This window comes from Dysidea avara, chromosome 13 (assembly GCF_963678975.1).
Source record: "Dysidea avara chromosome 13, odDysAvar1.4, whole genome shotgun sequence".
NCBI lineage: Eukaryota > Metazoa > Porifera > Demospongiae > Dictyoceratida > Dysideidae > Dysidea > Dysidea avara.
In genome coordinates, this window is record NC_089284.1 from 2,426,619 (window position 1) to 2,448,306 (window position 21,688).

Sequence of the window (21,688 nt, forward strand, 5' to 3'; positions counted from 1 at the left end):
GTGGAAATGCTATATATTACTTTGAAAGTACACAAGCTGGTATACTATATAGTAATGTATATTCTTTAGAATAGTCAAATTAATTATCTAGCTGTTGCATAGCAACCATATACACTGAAAACGCATTGTAAATTTTAATTTTTATTTCTTCTTCCACGCAGTACATTGTGGCTGCAATTGCTACACATATATTACTTCCTATTGGATTCATGATCCATTGTTTAATTGATATAATGAAAATTCAAAAATCAGGCCATTATATAATGCTACTCCTCCTTCATACCTGTAATAGAGTTTATGATGTAATGTAATGATGTGACATGATGTAATAATTCATTATGCATATACTTGTAATATTAATATTGTGTGCAGTAGTTGTAAGAGTTATAGTTGTTATTGTGTGCTTTCAATTATTGATGAATAATATTATATACAGTGGTCTGTTCTGCTTATAAAAGATTTGCCCAAGAGCCTACACTTCCCTACAATTATAGAACAATACCCACAATATGTGATAGCAGCCATATTAATTAATTTTCATCCATTGGAAAATATAGCCAATTTTTTACAGTCACATATATGTATATTATTTCATTAAATGTTTTATTCTATTGTTGTTACATAATCTATTGTTTAGCTTTAATTTGTTAGTACACTATAGCTTCCACTTAAAAATGGATATTTATGCCTGATGGCACACACTAAAGGAGTGTTGAGCAGACAATTTTAATCAGATGAGCTCGAGAAGTACAATGTAATGATTGCTCAAACAGAGGAAGATCTGGAGAATTCTGATACAATAACATCGAGGGAGGCAACAAAGAGATTTTACTGTAGAGAAAGCAATATTCCAGTTTGCAAATTTAATGTAAATCTAGCTGTAGCATAGCATTATTAACATAATTAATTGCATGTGCAACAAATTCTTTTTAAACTGAATCTTTGCTATTGAATGAGGTGTGTACATTGCCTACCGAGGAAAACATAACATGGCAGAGATTTTATGGTGAGTTTATGAGTTCTAATGAATATTTCAGTAATGAATGTATGTATATATATATATTATCTGGCATTGTTTAATTGTTAAGTGTGTTGTAACCACTCACTACTTACTGTGGATGGGACATTGTGTTTAGCTACTCTTATCTGAATGTATAGCTATACTCTTTAAAGTTAACAACATCCATGTTAATTTGTGCTGTAGGTCCAGTGTGATGAATGTGAGTGGTGGTACTACTTACAGTATGTACAAACAAGAAAAGTATGCAAACATAAATTGGATCCTCAAAAGAAGAAGAGTGTATATAATAGATAAAGATGCAAAGACAGTGAGGGGCCATGTTGCACAACTGATAACACTTACAAAGTTCATTTGTCAAGTTGTTAGCTTTGCACAAGCAGTGCAAAGCTAGAAATGCTTGTAAAGATAGCCCATTGTAGCTAGGTGATGGCAAGGCTAGAAGACACTGAGAAAAGGTATAATACGCATATGGTACGTACCATACGCGTATGCCTATACCGTACGCGTATGGTACGGAAAATCGTACCGTACGCGTATGGTACATACCATACGCGTACGGTACAAAATACGCATATGGTATAGAACAGCATTAAAATGTAAAGACTCTTAAAATCTAAAGAATAGTTTAGCAGTTAAATCTTGAGATAATTGGAGAATTTGGATATATATTTGAATCATTTCACTACCACCTGGCTTACAAGGCCATAAACCATAATAATGACATTTAGGATAACAGGTTATACTATTCATGAATCTATCCTTGTATATGCATGATGTGATCTTTGACATAAAAGCATGGTTAAAAGAATTGACAATTTGAAGCACACTTATAATGCATGTTTGTCAGACCTGCATAAAAATGTATATAGGATTTCACATTGTATGCAATCTGCTTGGCTGGTGGGTGATGACCAGCTAAGGGAATACAGAACTATGTGGAGTCATCTTTAAGTTATAGTTGCATTGTACATATACTGCATGGGTGGTGATTGACTATATATTCCAGATCAACATGTAGTGATTGTGATGCACTGCAATTACATGTAGCTATTAACTTATATATTGCATTAGTTGTCCTCTCATCTGATTGGCTAATTCATCAGTTGCCATATTTCCGTGTCGTTCCATGATGGATAAGAAGGTGTCAAAACTTTTAGCCTGGCCAATCTTAAGAGAAGTAGCTATCTTTCTAAGTACTAGTGAGGATGCTTCTGATTGTCCTCTTGCTTGCTGTATTGCCTCGTCATCCTCAAAGCTTATTATACCTTCACTGACAAAATATTTGCTCAGATTTTTTATGGGCAGAACATTTATCAAACTAGCATAGTGCTTAGTGAACACTTCCAACTTTCTTTCAATACCTACATACAAGTCATAAATACTTTAAATTTGGTAAAGTGAACATATTTTACTTCACCTGCTACAGTGGTACTATCATCTAATCCAGTTGATAGTAGATCTCTGTAGTAGCCAACTAACTGATCGGTCTCACCTGATGCAGAACAAAAAATGGTGTTTCCATAATATACCTCATCAAGAGTGATGTGGAGTTTAGTACACTTCGGACAGGGAACTAATAAGACTGGTCTCTTCTTCACTGCTGGCATGAATACCTTCATAATTTTATCCAACATCATCTTGATGTCACTAATCAGTTCCTTCCTCTCTTCAGCACAGTCCAAGTCATTTCTGAGTGGCATTGTGATTGTTAACTGGATACTTTCCTTCTCCACACATCGACTGATGTAGTATTTTTGGTGTGCCCCTAACTGTAGTTCTACCAAACCATGCCTGATCCTAGAAAGTGGAGTACTCAATACAATACCATTATATTGTGATATTTTACTCACCGTAACAGTCGACTATTTTTCTCTACATTACGGCAGATACAATCAGCTATCAACTGGTTTAGGAGACTGATTGGAACAAAACCACTGGAAAATTTGAAGTAAATAATCCTCTCCTGTTTGGTGTTAGGAGGGTGTCTCCCAGCATTACAATTAAGAACAAGAGAAGGCACAATGAAAGTGTCACCACTTTCTGGCAGTGATGGGTAACCCTCTTCACTGAACCATGCTTCTTTAGTGATGCGAGCTATCAGATGAAAGTGCAACAGAATATCCACTACTTGTTGTTTAGCAATTTCAATTGTGCTGGGGTAATCTGAGTGGAACTTGTCTAACATGTGTTGGATAAGGCTCTCATGAAGAATGCCATATTCAGTGAGCCGCTTCCATGACTCATCAAACCCTTTACCTCTTTTGTATGAATAAGCAGTCATGATATAGCTGAAGAGCTTAGCAAGCCAGCGTGGAGACAATATCACAAGATTCTTTAATGATTTAACTTCGCTGAAGTACAAGATGACGCGCTTCTCATGGAAGTATTTCAACACACCTTCAAACTCTGAGCTGTTTTCGGCTATAGAAAATGTACTTTCTGCAATAACATCAGCCATGTGGGATTTGGATATTACCTGCTCTTTGTGCTGCAAAAACGCACGTTCAATTTTGAGGAAAAAAATTGGTTGCTTTATTCTCAGTGAAGTGGCCGCTTTGACAGCAACACTCTTTAAACGTTCTATTTCTTCATCCCTACACTTGTTGCTGATAAAAAAGCAGAATTGATTTAGAGCATCCTCAATGCCCTCACCCATACCTACTAAGTGTTGAGCATAAGGCTTGTCAGCAAGCTCCTCTATAAGCTGAGGCAAAATCATTTCCTTGGCAATCTTTCGAGCAACTTTGATGTCAGGATGAAGCTTATCAATGTGAGTACCAGCTAGTATAATAGGCGGATGTAATGGAGACAAGTCTACCTCAGTTCCCTCTACTGAACACATTGAATCAACTACTTGTATCCAGTAGTGAATACTGGAGATGTTGGTATGACATTCTGGGGGTGGAGAGGAAGTTGCACGGGGAACAATCACATCCATCAGCTTTACAGATGCATTGAATGTTATTGTTACTACCCCACTCTGTGAAATGAAAACAGAGTGGGTGTTATGGTAAATAATTTGGCCGGGGAAATCCCACAATGAGAGATTTAGACAATCTGGATTATACATCTGGGAACGGTTGGCAAAACCTACCTGCATGTCTTGTGGGCGTGGCTCAGGAACATCTTTATGAATAGCAGCAGGAGGTGGGGCACTCTCAGAAGCAACATATCCACTGTAAGACAATGCCTTGGTCTTGACTGGGTTCAGTGGCATCATTTTTTTCACAGCATCAATTCTGCACTGGTCAATAAACTGATGATGCAGGATATCAACTCTGTCAGAGTGGCTGATTTTGGTCCAGTTTTTGCAGTAAATTTTGCACACACCAGTATCAATTCCTTCAGTAGCAGATTGCCCTTCAATAAACTCCTCACCAAGAAATGACGAGATGAGACAAGTCTTCCCAGTGTTTTCTGCACCTACCAACAACAGTTGTAGATCCCGCGACTGAGCTACTCCTTCTTTCATGGCTAGTGAGAATGCAACCTTAATACTGCTATCATCAAGATAATGACCTGGGTAAGGAAATGCATGGGCTATATCAGCACATTAACCTTACAGCATAACAACAGCTCACTTGATACTATACTGGTAATCCACTTGCTGACTTGTGATATTGGGGGACGTTTCTCTGGACGATCGTTCAAGCATGAAATTACCAGCTGTTTTAGTGACTCATCACTTATCTGACCAATGTAGTGCTGACGCTTCTCAATTTCACTTAAGTCTATTCCAGTACCAGGATAAGGAATTTCTGTGTAGAAAAATGGTTCTGGCCATCTTTGGGTAATCATGTGACACATTATACAGCCAAACGAGAACACATCTGATGCAGTTGATCTTCCATAAAAATTATCCATGCCCAATACCTCTGGAGAAACAAAAGCTTTTCTTTTTTCCATTCTTCCATGTGTTCCAATCACCTTTACAGCCATGAAGTCGCAAATTTTGGCTACCAAGTTATTAGTCAAGACAACATTGTTAGAATGCAGGTTACAGTGTATCATCTCTTGAACATGGAGGTAATGGACTCCTCTACTGACATCTTGTAATATTGACAACTTAACAAACATGGGAATAACGTCTGGATAACTCTCCAAGAACACAGTGAGGCTATATTCCATCAATTCTGTCACCAGTACCGGTAGTACAGTTTGCTTACTGGGATAATACACCCCTAACAGTTTCATCACATTCGGATGGACAAGATTACTGTAAAGCAAACATTGTTGCAGAAAAACTTGTTTCAAAAATTCAGCTTTATTTGATGATAAAGGTCCAGGATGCAACTCCTTAGCTGCGCACGTGATACCATTATGCTGTACCGCAAACGTTCTTCCAAAGGCCCCAGAACCTAACTCACGATCAGCAAGTTCCACACCAGTTAGAATCAAATGCTCAAGACCTCGCTTCAGGTTGTTATTAATACTTGTCATCGTATCAATATAGATTATCTCGAAAATCTATGGTATCCAATGTGCCGCCAAACTTTGCATTCTAACTTAGAGCGCAGGGCTTAAGATTACACACGCTAGCGCTAGCGTTTACGATTGATAGCCTTTTCACGGTGCAAAAATGTGCATTTTGTTCTTCGATTTTCAGCCAACCTCCGAAGCCAGTGATTACAGATTTATCCTAGCTTCAAACAGAGATGAGTACTTTAACCGACCTACCGATTTAGTCAATTTCTGGGACGACAATTCGAGCATTTGTGCAGGTGAGAGAATCAAAAGTGTATCTTTCATGCTAGCCTAGCACGAAGCAGCAGCATGGACGCGTTCATTTTTGTGGTAACACTGTTATCACGAGTTTCTACATAGTCACATTTGTTAAATAAAACTATTAAAGTATAAATAAAATTATTTAAGGGTCATTTCTTTAAACTCTAGTACCCTGTACTTTGCTAGCTTATACTCTGGTATGCATGTGGTTCCGTTGTTTGTGCGTGTGCATGTGTGTTTGCGGTGTTGTAAGCTAAGAGCATATGTGTGGCCACTGTTTTGGTGATTTTCTGTTTTTCATCGGAAAATTCCAAATGTAGAGTGTGGGCTGGTCATTACCATTATCCATTTTCACTAGTACCTGCCACAATATAGCCAGCTAGACTTATTTTCATACCTCCAGGGCCTAATACTCTCTGCATAACAGGAAATTTGCTGAACTTCTCTAACTCAACATAGCTAGTTTGGCAACCAACATGTTACATATAGTCGTCCTTTGTCACATGATCAGTTCCATTCGAGGATCAATTTCTTACTTGCAAACTTCATTCCATTAATCTTTCACATTCCCTAGGCTACTATGCACAAGGTAGCTGCTGTATTAGTGCAGCAATCTTGAAAACTGAACTGCACATCAATATTTGGTTAATCAGATGAAATAATGCTTTAATAATGGGGAAATATGTGTGGCAGTAAAAATACATGCGGGTGCTGATGAAAACAGAAAATCATTAAATAGTGGCCTAAGAAGACATCCTATTAAAGTTCACACTACATATATCCACAAATTTTATGTGGTGGTTGCCGAATTTTCTCTGTGATTGTCCATACATATAGCACAGTCAAATTCCGTGAAACTTTGGTGCCATGTTAGCTCTGGCTTGTATGTAGAGAAAGGAATCAAATTTCAAATTCTTACTACACCTTAGTTAGACAAGTGAATCTGTTTGGAAGCCCATTGATTTATGTATGGAGTATTAATGACGAAACGCTAATGACAATCAAACATGAGGAACAGACCAGTAGGTCACTTTGTACACAAATGACATGTTGGTGAATTACTACCATAGCCAGTTTAGGAAGGTGACATTATTATATGATACTTAATTGTGCAGACTTGTTTGGCCTCACCAATATTACATTGATTTGATCTTACAAACATGCCTCAAAGTGACCCAAACCATTTTCAGTAAGTTTCAATTTTTTTAAATTTATTGTTTCAGTGATGCATATATAATTAAGTGATACCTTCAGAGAAGCACAACTCAATAATGGCTATTGATACGGCAAGTTAGATCATGGACGCTGCTTTGGCTTATGATGCCAATTGAGTCCAGTGAATAGTAACACCCAATATGAGATCCACTATATTTTGTACTCTTTGCTTGAGTCCTACATGTGTCTTTTTATGTACTGCAGGAGATACAATGTGTACATTATCTGGAGAGGGTGTACATCACCATTACAACTGCCATGCACGTACACATTTTAACACTTTAGTCATATGTAGCTACAGTATACATTACAATGTAGAAGGGATTTAAAAGTACACTATTATGGCTTTTGTTTCATTGTTTTGGTGTTTTGACTATATAGGTTATATTTTTGACCTACTTGGCATGACCATTATCATGAATGTATAAAATGGCGGTTATCTTAGTGTAGCATTCAACTTTTCCATCACAGGTAGAGATCGACATCCAGTGAGAGGTGGTGGAACGTGGCTCGGTGTATCTACCACTGGGAGAGTTGCAACACTCACAAATGTCCGTGTCTGTAATAGTGATATTAACTACAGTGCACCATCAAGAGGTATTACATCTAAGTGAATACAATGGAACAGCTATTATTTGCAAAAAAAAGAAAGATTGCTCTATTAGAGTATTTGAATGTTTCTATTAGAGTGGGTGTTTGTTTTATTAGAGTAGTTTTAATCTGTTTCACCATTTAGCTATGCTTTTCCGTACACTGTAGAATTATGAAAATTTCTGAACATTATGTAGTCCCTAAGGAGTTCAGATAACTGGGGTCTCATTGTAGTCTTTGAATTCCATTCACATAAGTAGCCAGTGAAATATCCCCTGATGTTGTTTGCTGGTTGGCTATCTGAATTGTCTTCCTTTATTCAGCATTACGTTGTTGTAATTTTGCTCTCATTTGTTGTCATGGCATGAGCTAGATGACCCAATTTGTTGTTACAATAAAACCTGCTGCTAAAAATCTGTTGCAGCGATTATAGTATGTCGTGAGAATATGCTTTTACAAATTTTGCTTTTCACTAATGAAGTGTTTCCGTAATCAAGATACATGGTAGTGTGTCGTGTGGCCCAAGAAGCCAGTGCACCACACCGTGAGTATATTGACAGGAAGAAAGAAAACGTGATTTTCACACATATGTAGCTCTGTGATCCCTTATCCGATTGGAACCAAATTTGCTACAGAAGTTCCCACCAGGAAAGGGAGTCTACATACCAAATGTGAAGAAATTGCCCCAGCCATTTCCGAGATATGAGCAGCCAAAGTTTCATTTTAATTTTTTCGTTATTTTCTTCTACTTCTTTTCGCATGCTTTGCAAAATCTGCCATAAAACACCAATATGTGCTCCAATCAGGCTGAAATTTGGCACATTTGAAGGGCTCATTAAAGCGGATCTCATTAGCAAGTTTGGTAGGAATCCAATGAACATTCACGGAGTTATGACTGATTATTTGCATAAAATAAGGTAAAACTTCTGTCACACCTACAAGGTAAACTCCTTGGAGGAATGAGTTGAAAACCTACTAGTCCATTACTCCATTATATAATATATACTAGCACTGGTACCTGCCCTACGTGTAGGACTTTATTGCCCTGATCACACTATACTTCAGTATAGTTCATTTGATATAACTATCGTACGATTCATAATTAACATGCATTGCTATGTAGATAGAGTAACCATTGTAGGAGTACCTTTTTGTGGTTTGAAAGGAATCGAGATAAAGACCATGGAAATATGACACTCACAATTATGCAATCAAGTTTCGTGAATAAAAAATCTATTAATTTTCATGTCTACCAGGTAAACCGCTTAGCTGAAAACCAGTATGTAGATGGAGTAATCATCATAGAAAGTCCATGGAGTAATATAGTAGAATCAGAGTAAAAGTCACCGAGTTATAATGTGAGATCCAACTATGTGTAGCAAGTGTGCAATCGAGATACTCTAATAGTACAGTCACCCTATTAGAGCATTCAGTTTGTATGCAGTTGCTTACATAATACTTCTGTGTTCTATTATTACAATAATGGTAGTTTTTATTAATTTGATGCTGTTTTTGTTGATGAAAAAAGCTGGCACAGGACTTCATAGCTACCAGCAACTGTGTACACTGTAGATAAACTGGATGCTGCTGGAATGGAGAGCTCAACTACGAACAAGTCACACTGTCAGGAATTCATCTAACCCATGAGAGTTCAGTTACATACCAGTTATCTGGTTAGGCAAACAAGCCACCCAGTAGAAAGTTGAGCTACAAACAAATCACCCTGTGGAGAGTTTAACTACAAGCAGGCACCCTGTAAAGAGTTCAACTACATATAACTAGTAGAGAGCTACAAACAAGTTACCTGTAGAGAGTTCAGCTACAAACAAGAGTGTTCAACCACAAAAAGTCACACTGTAGAAAGTTTAGTTACACCCTGTGGAGAGTTCAATTACAAATAAGCCACCATGTAGCGAGTTCAGCACATGCAATAGTCTTTTATTATAGAGAATTCAGATAGAAATAAGTTAACTGTAGAGAGTTCAGCTACAAGCAAATCATACAGTAGAGAGCTCAGCTACGTAAAGTACACTGTAGAGAGTTTAGCTACCAATAAGTCACCCTGTATGGAGTTAAGCTACAAATAAATCCCCCTCTAGAGAGTTCAGCTACAAACAAGTCATCCAGTACAGAGTTCAGTTACAAAAAGTCACATATAGAGAGCTCAGCTGCGAACAGGTCAAAGTTCAGCTTCAAACAAGTCACCCTGTAGAGAATTCAGCTACAAACCCAAGTCACCCAATAGAGAGTTCAGCTACAAACAAATCACCCTTTAGAAAGTTCACTTACAAGCAAGTCACCAAGTTGAGAATTCAGCTACAAACAAATCACCTGTAGAGAGTACCAACAAGTCACTCTGTAGAGAGTTCAGCTACAAGCTAGTCACCCGGTAGAGAATTCAGCTACAAACAAGTCACCTGTAGAGAGTTCAGCTACAAATAGGTCACCCAATAGAGAGTTCAGCTACAAACAAGCTACCCAGTAGAGAGTTCAACTACAAACAAATCACCTGTAGAGAGTCCCAACAAGTCACTCTGTAGAGAGTTCAGCTATAAGCTAGTCACCCGGCAGAAAATTCAGCTACAAACAAGTGATATAGTCCAAAATTGCAACAAGTTGAATAGTTACATTCTGTTGGCCTGTTGAGAAAAGTACAATTGAAGGGACCAATGGCAAAAGTGGACAAGTGCCATTTGAAAATTTAGGTGACCACATGGTGGGCATTAAACACAATTTTGGGACATGATTGAATTATTGTAATATTTGCTAAAAATTGATTTGAGACTGCCATAAACTTTTAAATTCTGTTGTTTACTTAGTGACAACATTATTTACATGGTTATAACAAGCTGTTCTAATTTTTAGAAAATGGAAAATCTAAAATGGCACGTGTCCCCCTTTTCTACCTTCAATTATAAAAAAATGTATGTTCAACTCTACAACTGCTTTACATTTTGTTTGGAAGTAGTAAAGAAAAAAGAAGCCCCAATCCTGGCCATAGGCCAGCTTTGGAGTATACAAACACAAAATAAAGTGATATCTAATCCAAAACAGCCAAGCTGCAAAAAAGACTGCAGCCCTAAAAAGCGATGGTGAAAAAAGATGTGAAATCCAAGGTGGCGGCCAAGAAATGGCTGTGATGGTAGGTAAATGGCAAAAAATTTAATAACGTCAATTCAGGTGCCTCTACTAGGACTCGGCAACAAATTCACCTGAATTGTTGTTATTAAACTTTTTGCCGTTTACCTACCATCACAGCCATTTCTTGGCCACCAACTAGGATTTCACATCTTCTTTCACCATCGCTTTTTGGGGCTGCACCCTTTTTTACAGCTTGGCTGTTTTGGATTAGATAGTTATAATCCAGTGGAAAGTAGAGTAGTAAATATCAAACACTCTAATAGAACATACACTATTTTTTGAAATCTTGTAGGAAACTTGGTGAGTAACTACTTGCTAGGCAAGGCTGGTACAACAGAAGATTACTGTGCTAACTTGATTGCTACTGGTGATCAATACAATCTATACAATCTACTAATGACAGACTTCAGGTACTGGCACCGTGGTGTCAATACCGCTCATTTTACACTATGAACATTTCAGCATTTCAGATGCCAAGATGATGTATTACACAAATCAAAAAAATGGTGGTGTAGTAACCATTAGTCCAGGTAGGAGGAAGAGTAATTATGTGTCTACTATTCTGTAGTCATTTATGAGTTGTTGTTTTTTTTAAAAACTTAATTGAGCACTTGCCAATATGTACAGATAGTGAGTATCAAACTGACATTTGTAAGATGTCTTGTTACACACTCCTTTTCTAATGGGAGGTTCTGTAGAAGATTTTGATATCAGAAAGCAACTACAAAGAAATTTTAGATTTTTAGATAAGCACTTACTAAAATTATCAGGTATAACATCACTGCAGTAGCCTATTTGTGTGAGGTGTGCACCACATTAAGTTGCACAAACTACTAGGATTAGTTTGGCTTGTTTTAGTGATTTATAATGTCATGCATATGATCATTGTGCTGTCTGAATGCAAGTGTTTTTGTGACATTCCTTACATAACTGTCATACAGTACTCTAATTGGTACTGTATGGAAATACAGTATTCATCATCACTTTGATCCATGCAATATATACTTGAAAAGTGTTCCTCCCATTATCTGGTATGGTATGCCATCTTACAACACTACTGTGTGTCTTGATAAACAATCCCACCCTGTAACAACATACCAGATGCACTGTGTTGTACATTAGGTATCTATGGTTTGAGCAATGCAAGGCTTGATTCACCTTGGAAGAAGTTGCTTTATGGAAAGGAAAAATTCACAAGTATTGTGAAAACTCCAAACATTTCTAAAAGTGATTTAACCGAGGGCCTACTAGATCTACTCGGTGACACAACCCGGTAGGGAAGTATTTTTTTGTTCCAAGCACTGGATCCATAATGTATATGATTTAGTTTCTATCCAGATCCCAACTTGCCTGATACAAAGTGGGATGATGTATCAATGGAGAATTTGAGTGCCATATGTGGCCATATCCCTGGCTATGGTACCAGGTCAGTGTCTGCATGTATTCCCACACAGTGGGAGTAGTTTGTGATTTGTAGTGTATTCTTAACATTTTAAATCAAGAGTGTATTAAATTGTGGTATATAATTACTAATGTGTTAATATCGGGATTATTGACACTGCAATAGAATAAATACATAGTAATTCATCATCATGTAGTGCTATCCAATACAGTTTAGTATTTATACTGAAATTTGTAACTATGAACTGATGAGACCATGTTAGTTACAGAAAGTATGCACTTTGCAGGACCTACCGCGTACATGTATGTACAAAATTAAAAATTTTTTAGATTTTATGGTTGCTTGGCTGTCCGCCAAATTTCACCCTCAATTATATTTCACCCTCGATTATCAGGATTTGCTCTAATAAGCAACCTGTGTGAAAACTAAAAATAAGAAAATACAATAGAAATAAAAGCAACAGTTACATACGTCAAAAATTTGTGTATAGCTCAGGCAAATCAAAATGAATGTGTATACTAATGAAGCTTGTAACTCAAAGCAACTATGTAGGAGTTTTATTCTATTCTAACTAGATTGTTTTTTTTGCTTTTGTTTCACTCCTAATATCACATGTCTTTGGATACAAAATAGTGTGAGGTAATAATGTGAAATACTCAAATAAAATATGGTCCCAGCATACTATCATACAGTACAATAGTAACTGTATATTAGCACTTTCTCTCAAACCAGCTTCACAATACCTTCATGGCACCTTGGCTGTGATGAGTAGTTAGAATCAAGTATATGTACCATTTTTCTTTACTATATTTATTGAACATCTTGTGTTTGTTAGATTGTGAATTGGTAAGTAAATGATACAGCCTGCGGTTAGTAGTAGCACCGTCACAAGTACATGACATTACATGGAATCCAATACACTGTAACCGTTAAACTGCTTTGTGAATACTGAGTCATCAGGAAACTGAGTATAAGCAAATTTTAAGTTGATGTCTTCTTATCATTGTAAACAAAACAGATTTTGCCTATGGTAGTTCACTCATACTATCTGATTCAAAGTTAGAATATCACAAAAGGACATTGATAATGTCACCCAAGTCCACAAAACTAACTAAATTTTCGGTACTTGTATTGAAGACAAGTCCTTCTGTAATGCGCATCTAATCAAGAAACAAACCAACCAAATTCTTGTGGTTTGGAGTGTCAATCAATCTAGCATACTTTCTCAGTGGCAGCTGAGAATCCAGCACCAGTAGAATTAAAGTGAGTGTAATCTCATAAAGTGTGTTCAGATGGTAGACACAAGCATTTTGAATCATTTTATAAGCTCCACTACTACAGTGGTACAGGTATAGACTACCATTTTATTACAAGTGAGTGCCATCAAGCTCCTTTGCCACTCCTTAATGCTTGTCATTGTTGCCTCCCAAACTTATAGCAATCGCTAAGTCTTCCTCCAGAATGCCAGGGCTAAACAGTTAGGTAATGGAGGGAACGCATTCCTAAAGCACAATAGCATGTAAGCCATGACATGGAGAGCTGGGGGAATCCCCCCCCATAGAAAATTTGAAAATTCAACCCTCATATTGAATCTGAAAATGATTTCAATACAATTGACGCTTGTACTAGAGTGACTGCTCTATTAGAATATCTCAATCTTGATGTTTATATAATAGGGTGGTCCAGGTTCTGGTTATGCCCCTGCCTTCTAGACAGCACCACCTACAGCCACAGCTGCAGTTACTTGTTTCAATGTATATTCTGCAGTGTCAACTGTCAATATACTCCAGGACTGTAATGCATGATCAACTTCATCTGTTGTATACATGTGTTGTTCTCACATAGGACTCATAGTGTCATACTGATAGACAAACACAATCATGTCACATATGTGGAGAAGACATTAACTAATCCAGAAGATCCCCAGTTACCTTCATCCACCAAGTCCATTGAATTTGACTTTTGTACAAAATCATAACACACCAACACTGTAATTCAATAATGCACATGTATAATGATGTTATTAGAGGTGTGATTGTAAGCATGTTATGCATTGGTATCTGTTATGAACTTTTATATTCCTCCATCAAAGAGGACCTTATCCTCTCCAATGTGGACTGCATGATCTGCCTGTGGTGGGTCAACTTTCATTTATTCAAATATGACTCAAAAGTTGACTAATGGTCAACATCAATAGCTCTTCCTTATATGTAGTTTTCTTTGATCATGATACCTACTTCACAATAACAATTACTAATTGTTGGGGCACTGAAAATGATCAGGTGAGTAGTAAAGTTTTTTCTTTCTGGGATAAAGTACACAGCAAGCCAGTTGTATCACATGGTTTTGACAGATCACATGATGGCCATGTCAGGATCTTAGGCCAGAAACCAATAGCTGATCTTATACATGCAAACATGTAGCTATAATACATGCACACAATTGACAAATCTGCCCATAGGTATAGTCATGTGTATGTATGGGCGTTCCATGTCCAAATGAACCATAAACATCAGGCTGAGGAAAGGTTGACAGATTTCAATAGTTTAAACGAAGGGCATATAACTGGACTACATGTGTTTGTACAAGCTTTTTGAGTGAGGTCTGCACAGCTAATGTTATGTTAGCCGTGTCGTACTCAATGCACTCTAAAACGTCATATTCAGCATCCGTGTTTTCCCTGCTACTATTGGTGCTCACATTGATGCTGTTTGCTCCTGAGAGTTTCAACATTTTTTCATTGTGACAATGTCTTGTAATCCAAGTGGATTAAACAACTGTACATTACAAGAACCCAAGTTTACCTAGTCTCGTTTTCTAAATAGTACTCTCCACTCTCAAAATTGTTGCTAAATCTGATTAGATCTCTGAAAGTGAATTTCTTAGCCAAAGTGGCAGCAAAATACCCTCTGATTGAACTCAGAAAGCCTCAGGCTGATTTTTGCTGTTTTAAGAATGAAATACCCTAACTAATGTTCAATCTCTAGTAGCATAAGTTTTTAAATATTTTCTTGGAAGACATCCACCCAGATCTATAGTTTTACTAGTGTCTGGTTACATCCAATGCAATGCATATATGTGTCCTATTCAACAGATTCAACTTATGCAGTGCATTACTATTAGAATAATTGTGTACACATGAGTTACACGTGGTTTTCTAGATTTACGACACTCACAGTTAGTCATTTAAGGCTGTGTCATTAGGTGAAACCATATTCTAGAGTTTGATGCACAGTAGTCTGGTTGTCTGGCAACTATTTGAACTTTTATAGTTGTGAAGCATAGCCAGAGACTTTCACATAGTAACCTAGTTCCCAATCCTCCCAAAGACTGGCACATCTGTTAAGTCTGTTATATGTATTGGCAGCATAGATTTGTAAAAGCTAAGGTACCTGGGGTTTATAAATCTTGACAGTATAGGCATATATACAAAACATTTAGCTACGTTGATTCATAGGTATGGATGCTTGTACGTTGGTTATATCACCTATAGTCATGTGAACCACCGGCTTTTTAGCCTCAACCCTGAATCACAATCATAATCAGCTGTAGCTATATAGACTCTAGTAACCTCGGCTATCAAGAAACTAGCCACATGGTTACTGTAAACATGGATATATAGAATGGTTTGGCTATTTTCTCTCTGTCCACAATTTTTCTCCTATCTCCAGGACATTAATTTTGCTAGTCAAAAACTCTAATAGAGCAGTCAGTTACTTACTGTAGAATAATCAATTTAGAATGTTTGAGGGCCATGGCCAGGTGCATGAGCTTCAATTGTGGATGAATTGACAGAGGTGACTTTGGAGATTTGTAGTTCACAGCCTTTCAGGACAAATATCTCAGTTGCTCTTTCATGTCAAGCGCAGAAAGATTTGACCAGCTTCAAGCATTACACGAAGTGCCACTCAACCAAAATTAAATTCTGACAAGTCACTTACTTTTGCAGCTCCTGCAGCCAAACAAAGATAGCTGCAGGTCTGAGATTTTGCATACAAATGTGAAATGTGTAGTCTAGACCTCTACAAAGCAGGAATTTTCTTTAGTGAGTTAAAAAAAAAATTGTGTCTGATCTGATGGAGGTTGAAAAGTGGTGGCTATATATGTAACATACAGAAGATCTTGGGAAGTGCATATCAAGACTTCAATAGAGCAGTCACTAACTACTCTAATAGAACATTCAGAAGAGACGTAAAAGTTAGCTCTGATTTGGAGATATGTAAACATAATCAAGTGCATTGGTCTATTTCACTCTTCAAGTACACATGTATAACACCAGAAAATCCCCTCAGATTCAATCACAATCTTCCATGTCACCATGCAGTTGACAATTATATACTTTCTAAATAAATTATTACAGCCACCGCATAATAATGTCTATAATAGTAGTATAACTCTACCTTTGAAGTACCAGCCAAATCTATTGCAGTTCTACAAAGCTAAGGTGATGTTCCGCAGCATTTGCAGATGGAAAATATTGGGTGACAATTTTTTTCATGAGCAGTGACACATTCTCTCCACATACAACCTCACAGATGCAGGTCAGATCCAACTTATCCTTTAATGTACAGTGACTATGGACATTCAGTGTACTTGAAGACACTGTCAGAGCATTGGAGAAGGGACTTGGTCTATTAGTAATTGACAAACTGTGGGATAAAATGATTCAACAAGGAATTATCCCAGTCCACGAACTGCACAAAGGTAGCCCAATACTGGACAGGTGCTACAAGGTTATGGAAAAGATCCTCGGATCTACCTGGAGAGATAGGATTACTGGTGGTAAACCTATTGACCTGCGTGTAGTTTTAACTGACTGTTACATAAATATGGAAATAATATTAACTACATGTGTTATGTTATTGTGTCATGGTCCATAGTAGATTGGTTACAGATTGCTAGACACTGGTCAGCAAACTCTTTGAAAACTGGAAACTGCATTGCTATCTTCAGTTGGTTTGGGGGTCTGGTGTGCCCATCAATCTCCTTTATCACATCTCTCAACTCTTTGTTTTGTAACATCTCCAGCATCTTCTCTGAATGCTCTAGTAGACAACACACAAAACAATACATCATACATACATTAAAAGTAAAAGACCCTTCTGCGGAATTCCTAAACATACACTACTCTCAAAGTTGAATGACTGTAAGCATGTACTATATGAATCACTCATCACAAAATATTCTCTACTTCTTCAGCAGCTTAGCACAATGTGTAGCTCAAAATTTGCCAAGGAAAAATTTTGACAAATATAAGGACTTGCTATGATTCGTCATGAAATGTTTTTTTATGTACAACAATTCTGTTAACAGTATACATGTCTGTTGCATTAATGGTGTAAGCCAATTTTATACCAGTAACTATAGTATGTACAAGTTGAGCTGGACCCTGAAAAACAGCTTAAAAAATTAAGTGGATTTTTTTCTCATTAGCAAATGCCAGCACAATTACGTGAGGTTCTATGGCTACTTTGCCAGTTCAAAATATGGTAAGACTAGTTTTTGAATATGATGTGAACAGTTTTCCTTATAGGCATTGTAATGACTGCTTGGACCTTGTAGACTACCAGAAATTGTGTATCCTTTTGTATCAAAAGAAAGTGTGTACGAACAAAATGAAGAGCAGACTTTGTTAAGAGAATTTCTGTAAGGTAACACCATTGACAAACTATAAAACAGTTAAGAAGATACTGTTGCTTGTGGTTTAAATAGCAGAGAAAAGTGATAATTAGTGAATTATAAAGAAAGAATGAATTTCAAAATATACAGAATTACAAAATTACAATGACATGTTTTAATAACACAAAACCTGATTTAAATTCCTGGTTTTTAGAAGCATTGTAAGACTACATTTATAAAAAGTACACAGTGTACACACACACACTCACACACATTTTTGGAAAAAAACAAAAAAAAACAATTTCAGAAAGCATGCAGAGGTATGCTGATCACAATCTTTTCAAATTTTATATTGATTGTGTGTGTAGTGTAGTGTAGTGTGTGTAGTGTAGTGTGTGTAGTGTAGTGTAGTGTGTGTAGTGTAGTGTAGTGTGTGTAGTGTAGTGTAGTGTGTGTAGTGTGTGTAGTGTAGTGTAGTGTAGTGTGTGTAGTGTAGTGCGTGTACAACTGCATCATTGCTAGTCATGGTGTTTGCAATTATTAGGACAGTTATGGATTCCTCACTTTTTGTCATATAAAAAGATTTTATCAAATCCGGTGTGGATGGTTTAACACTAACTGTAGAGTGTTGAGTAGTTACAAACACCAACTTGACAATTTCTTTACTTGGTTGCTAGTTCCAACTAACCAGGTCAAATATGCAGACATCAGAAATGTGATTATTGTCATGCAAAGATCACTGTCATATAGCTACTGTTAGCATAGAAATTTTAGTCTAATTCTGACTAGAGAGAGAAAGAGAGAGAGAGATCAGAGGTAGCAATCTAATGTATACATTTAGGAACACACTTTTATGAATGTGCTTGACTGCTCTATTAAGGTATTTACTAGAGTAATTGATTTTCAGCTGTTAGCTACATTCCTAGCAAGGGGTCCACAACTCAGAAATTCCTACACGAGATATCAACTCCACAAGATCTTTTCAAAAAAAAATGTAGTGCCTAGAATACTTTTAAATCATGTGATGTTTAGTATTTGGAAATGGATGGAAAATTTGTTTCAAGTTAAGATTTCAAATTTCAAAATAGTAGCAAAACCCTCTAGAAACTAATTATGGTGTGATCTCATTATGAGGGTACTTAGCTACCCTCCCCCCCCCACCAGGGTCATCAGAGTAACAGTGTTCAGTCCTGAAGGCTGGGGCATGCTCCCCCTTGTAATGCTACAATTTTGGGCTGCAATACTGTGTGCAAGGTGTACCTAGCTAGCAGCTACCTGACAAAACTGGACACTGACCAAAAAGCACCTCTTTAACAACCTTACCATTTGAGTCTATTAATTATGAGATAAATGTTTCCAAAGTAGGCACAAAGAGAAACAAAGCTAAAGCTTGGTTTAATACGGACAAATTGGATATGAACTATGAAGCTGTTCTAAGTGAAAGACAGGTTAGATAGATAAGTGTACGTTGTTTCTATTAATGGATGCCATTGTAAATGCTAAGTATTGCATATTCACTACTTTTAGTTTTGGTTCAAAAGTTTATTATTTCAGCCAAAAAAGTGGTGAGGCCAGAGGTCGCACCTACTCTGACACCCTTGCCCCCACCACCTTGTACAATTTACGTCCAACAGCTTACATTGTCTTGTTCACGGTAAAAAAAAAGTCAACCTTTCTACTTGTGGGCCATACGGTTCACATTTGATGACACTTTGTAGATTAATACTCCCCAGGGACATCACAGTTAACTGAAAGTGGTAAGGCTCAGGTCTGGGGAAATGTCCCTACCAGGAATAATAAAGAAAGCAAATTTTGGGCTGTAGCTAGCACTGTGTGCAAGCCGGTTAGTTAGCTAGCTACCAAATATAATAGGACACAGCCAAATAACACCTCCTTAAAGCTTATCACTTGAGTAATTAAGAGATAAACTGTTTCCAAAATAGCTACAAAGCCATATTATTTTTAGAGACGCCTAACACGGACGAAGTCAACATGAAGCTGTTCTGAGTGAAAAACAGGTTATTAAGCTATTATTGCATGTTCACTACTTTTGGCTTTGGCTATACTTCATCCAGTTTGAAAGTTTTTCATCATCAGCCAAAAAGTGGTGAGGCTCTGGCCTCACTGGTCACACCTAATCCGATGCCCTTGATACCCGCTAAAGATACACTGTGCAGGCTCTTTAGAGTGACTATACTGCCACCAAAAATTCGGTAAGTGGCCCAAACAGTCCTTATTTGATCATATTGTACAGCTAACAGCTTACTTAGCCTGTTTAAAACATCTTCTGACAACTGATCTGACTCTTCATCAACTATCAGCTTCTCTGACTGTTCTGGAGGATGGCATGAGTAGAGTGGACACATAAACAAATTTTATTATACTTGGTGGAGTAGCAACAGCTTCTTTACTGCAGGACTGCTCCTCTTGTTTGGCACAATGCTCAGAAGCTACAGGGTATGATTTGTTTATGGGGACAGTTTAGGTATAGTCATATAACCCCTTTCTGGCTCCTCTACTTTATTAATTTAATATTCATGGTACTGTATCCAAATAAATTGGGACTTGTTCATGTAATAAGTTTAAGCTTAGCAGTGGATCAATATCCTCTATTAAACTGAATCCTCTCAGAAAGAGATTCACTGGAAATGTGGTATGCTCTAATAGAACAACCAAATATGTACATTTGAATGGCTATGTTGAACAGAAAAGTTACAAGAACAATTTAGGACTTAAGAAATTATTTTCAAAATACAAGATGTAGTGTAATCCAGACCATTAGCAATAAGGATCCAACATCCTTATTCTAATGATTCAGGGCAAATAATAAAACCTCTAATAATTTCTCCTTACTGGAGGGCAGACAAAGAAGGCAAATCTTGCAAGAAATGCATAACCATTCATCTTATTTTCATCCACAGTAGGTATCATTATCCTAGTATTCCGATAACTGAGAAAGTCCGTAACAAAAAAAAAAGTTGTGTACAAAATCACCTAAAACTAACTACTCTAATAGAACATTCGTTAATTTTTCAGTGTACAGTTAACTGATTGCTTTGATAACTAGTGTTGAGGTTTCACTGTAGTTATATACATAAAGCCAATTGGGGGTAGAACAATCACAGAGTGCTCTGTTTCATATTTTAATCTTCTTGTCCTGTTCTATGAAAGAGCTATCCTATCCTTAAAATCATCAAGAATGAATCCGGTATCTCAAGGGGGTGTCACTCTAATAGCCACTGATTTGTGACTGCCATCAAAGCAAGTCAGTGCACAAGCAAGGCCAATTTCAAGCAAAGAACAATGATCAAGTTGTTTTCTCAGGATGGTCAAAGCTGCGTAAGTAGTGCACGATAAATGGAATCAGATCAAAAGCCAATAACAAAATTCAAGCTTTGACCGCAGTTGCAGATCATGGTTGGTACAGTAGTGACACCCCTACATCTCACATACTGTAGCAAAGTAGATTGCTTACGACCTCTTTTTGGGACTCAATTAAGAGACTATAAGCCTGGTAGTATAACTAGTAGCTTACACTACACATTAGTCACATTCTATACATCTCTCACGTATCCGGAGCGTATAACGGTTATAGATAAGGCATAAAGCCTGTGATCACTAGTCCTGCTCATTACAATAAAGAATTATCTAACCTAATTTTAATAAAATCGTCATTTATTTACAGAGTTCGTCAACACTACTTCATTAGGTATATTACTGTAACCCATAACACATAGGTATGTCGTGAAAGAGTGTACGGTACGTACCTTTGTGCTCCTTGTAACACGTGGCTGAGCAGCTGTAGGTATAGTGAGTAAACGGAGAGTGCAGCGAACACACCTCAGCACTTACTATTTCACTAGACAGACTGGGCACTTATATTTGGATAGGCTCTCCTTGCATATCTCACAATTGGCCATTTTCATGTGAACATCCAACAAGCGATAATAAATTCCCACAATCGAAAATCTTGA

General features: G+C 37.2%; 3 protein-coding genes across 4 annotated transcripts; 1 reads left to right on the forward strand and 2 right to left on the reverse strand.

The window, feature by feature from the left end:
• Window positions 1–1,797: 1,797 nt before the first annotated feature.
• Window positions 1,798–5,633, reverse strand: LOC136242744 (uncharacterized). Of its 2 annotated transcripts, none has more exons than XM_066034201.1 (4): window positions 4,603–5,633; window positions 2,872–4,561; window positions 2,439–2,818; window positions 1,798–2,382 (listed from the first exon to the last, which is right to left on the reverse strand). In XM_066034201.1, the coding sequence occupies exons 1-4, from the start codon at window positions 5,459–5,461 to the stop codon at window positions 2,072–2,074; spliced, it is 3,240 nt and encodes a 1,079-aa protein (XP_065890273.1). In that variant the 5' UTR covers window positions 5,462–5,633; the 3' UTR covers window positions 1,798–2,071. The 2 variants fall into 2 exon arrangements, with proteins under 2 accessions (XP_065890273.1, XP_065890274.1); XM_066034202.1 differs by having other exon boundaries at window positions 2,872–4,540; window positions 4,603–5,629.
• LOC136242745 (transport and Golgi organization protein 2 homolog) lies at window positions 5,542–14,201 on the forward strand. Its single transcript, XM_066034203.1, has 7 exons — window positions 5,542–5,742; window positions 7,433–7,558; window positions 10,986–11,103; window positions 11,156–11,223; window positions 11,816–11,966; window positions 12,021–12,119; window positions 13,941–14,201. Exons 1-7 carry the CDS (start codon window positions 5,601–5,603, stop codon window positions 14,071–14,073), a joined length of 837 nt encoding a protein of 278 aa, XP_065890275.1. The 5' UTR covers window positions 5,542–5,600; the 3' UTR covers window positions 14,074–14,201.
• Window positions 14,202–16,896: 2,695 nt separating this feature from the next.
• On the reverse strand, window positions 16,897–21,683 carry LOC136242703 (zinc finger HIT domain-containing protein 3-like). The gene is made up of 5 exons (XM_066034157.1): window positions 21,567–21,683; window positions 21,482–21,513; window positions 20,099–20,164; window positions 19,981–20,049; window positions 16,897–17,140 (listed from the first exon to the last, which is right to left on the reverse strand). The coding sequence occupies exons 1-5, from the start codon at window positions 21,638–21,640 to the stop codon at window positions 16,950–16,952; spliced, it is 432 nt and encodes a 143-aa protein (XP_065890229.1). The 5' UTR covers window positions 21,641–21,683; the 3' UTR covers window positions 16,897–16,949.
• Between the last annotated feature and the right edge of the window lie 5 nt (window positions 21,684–21,688).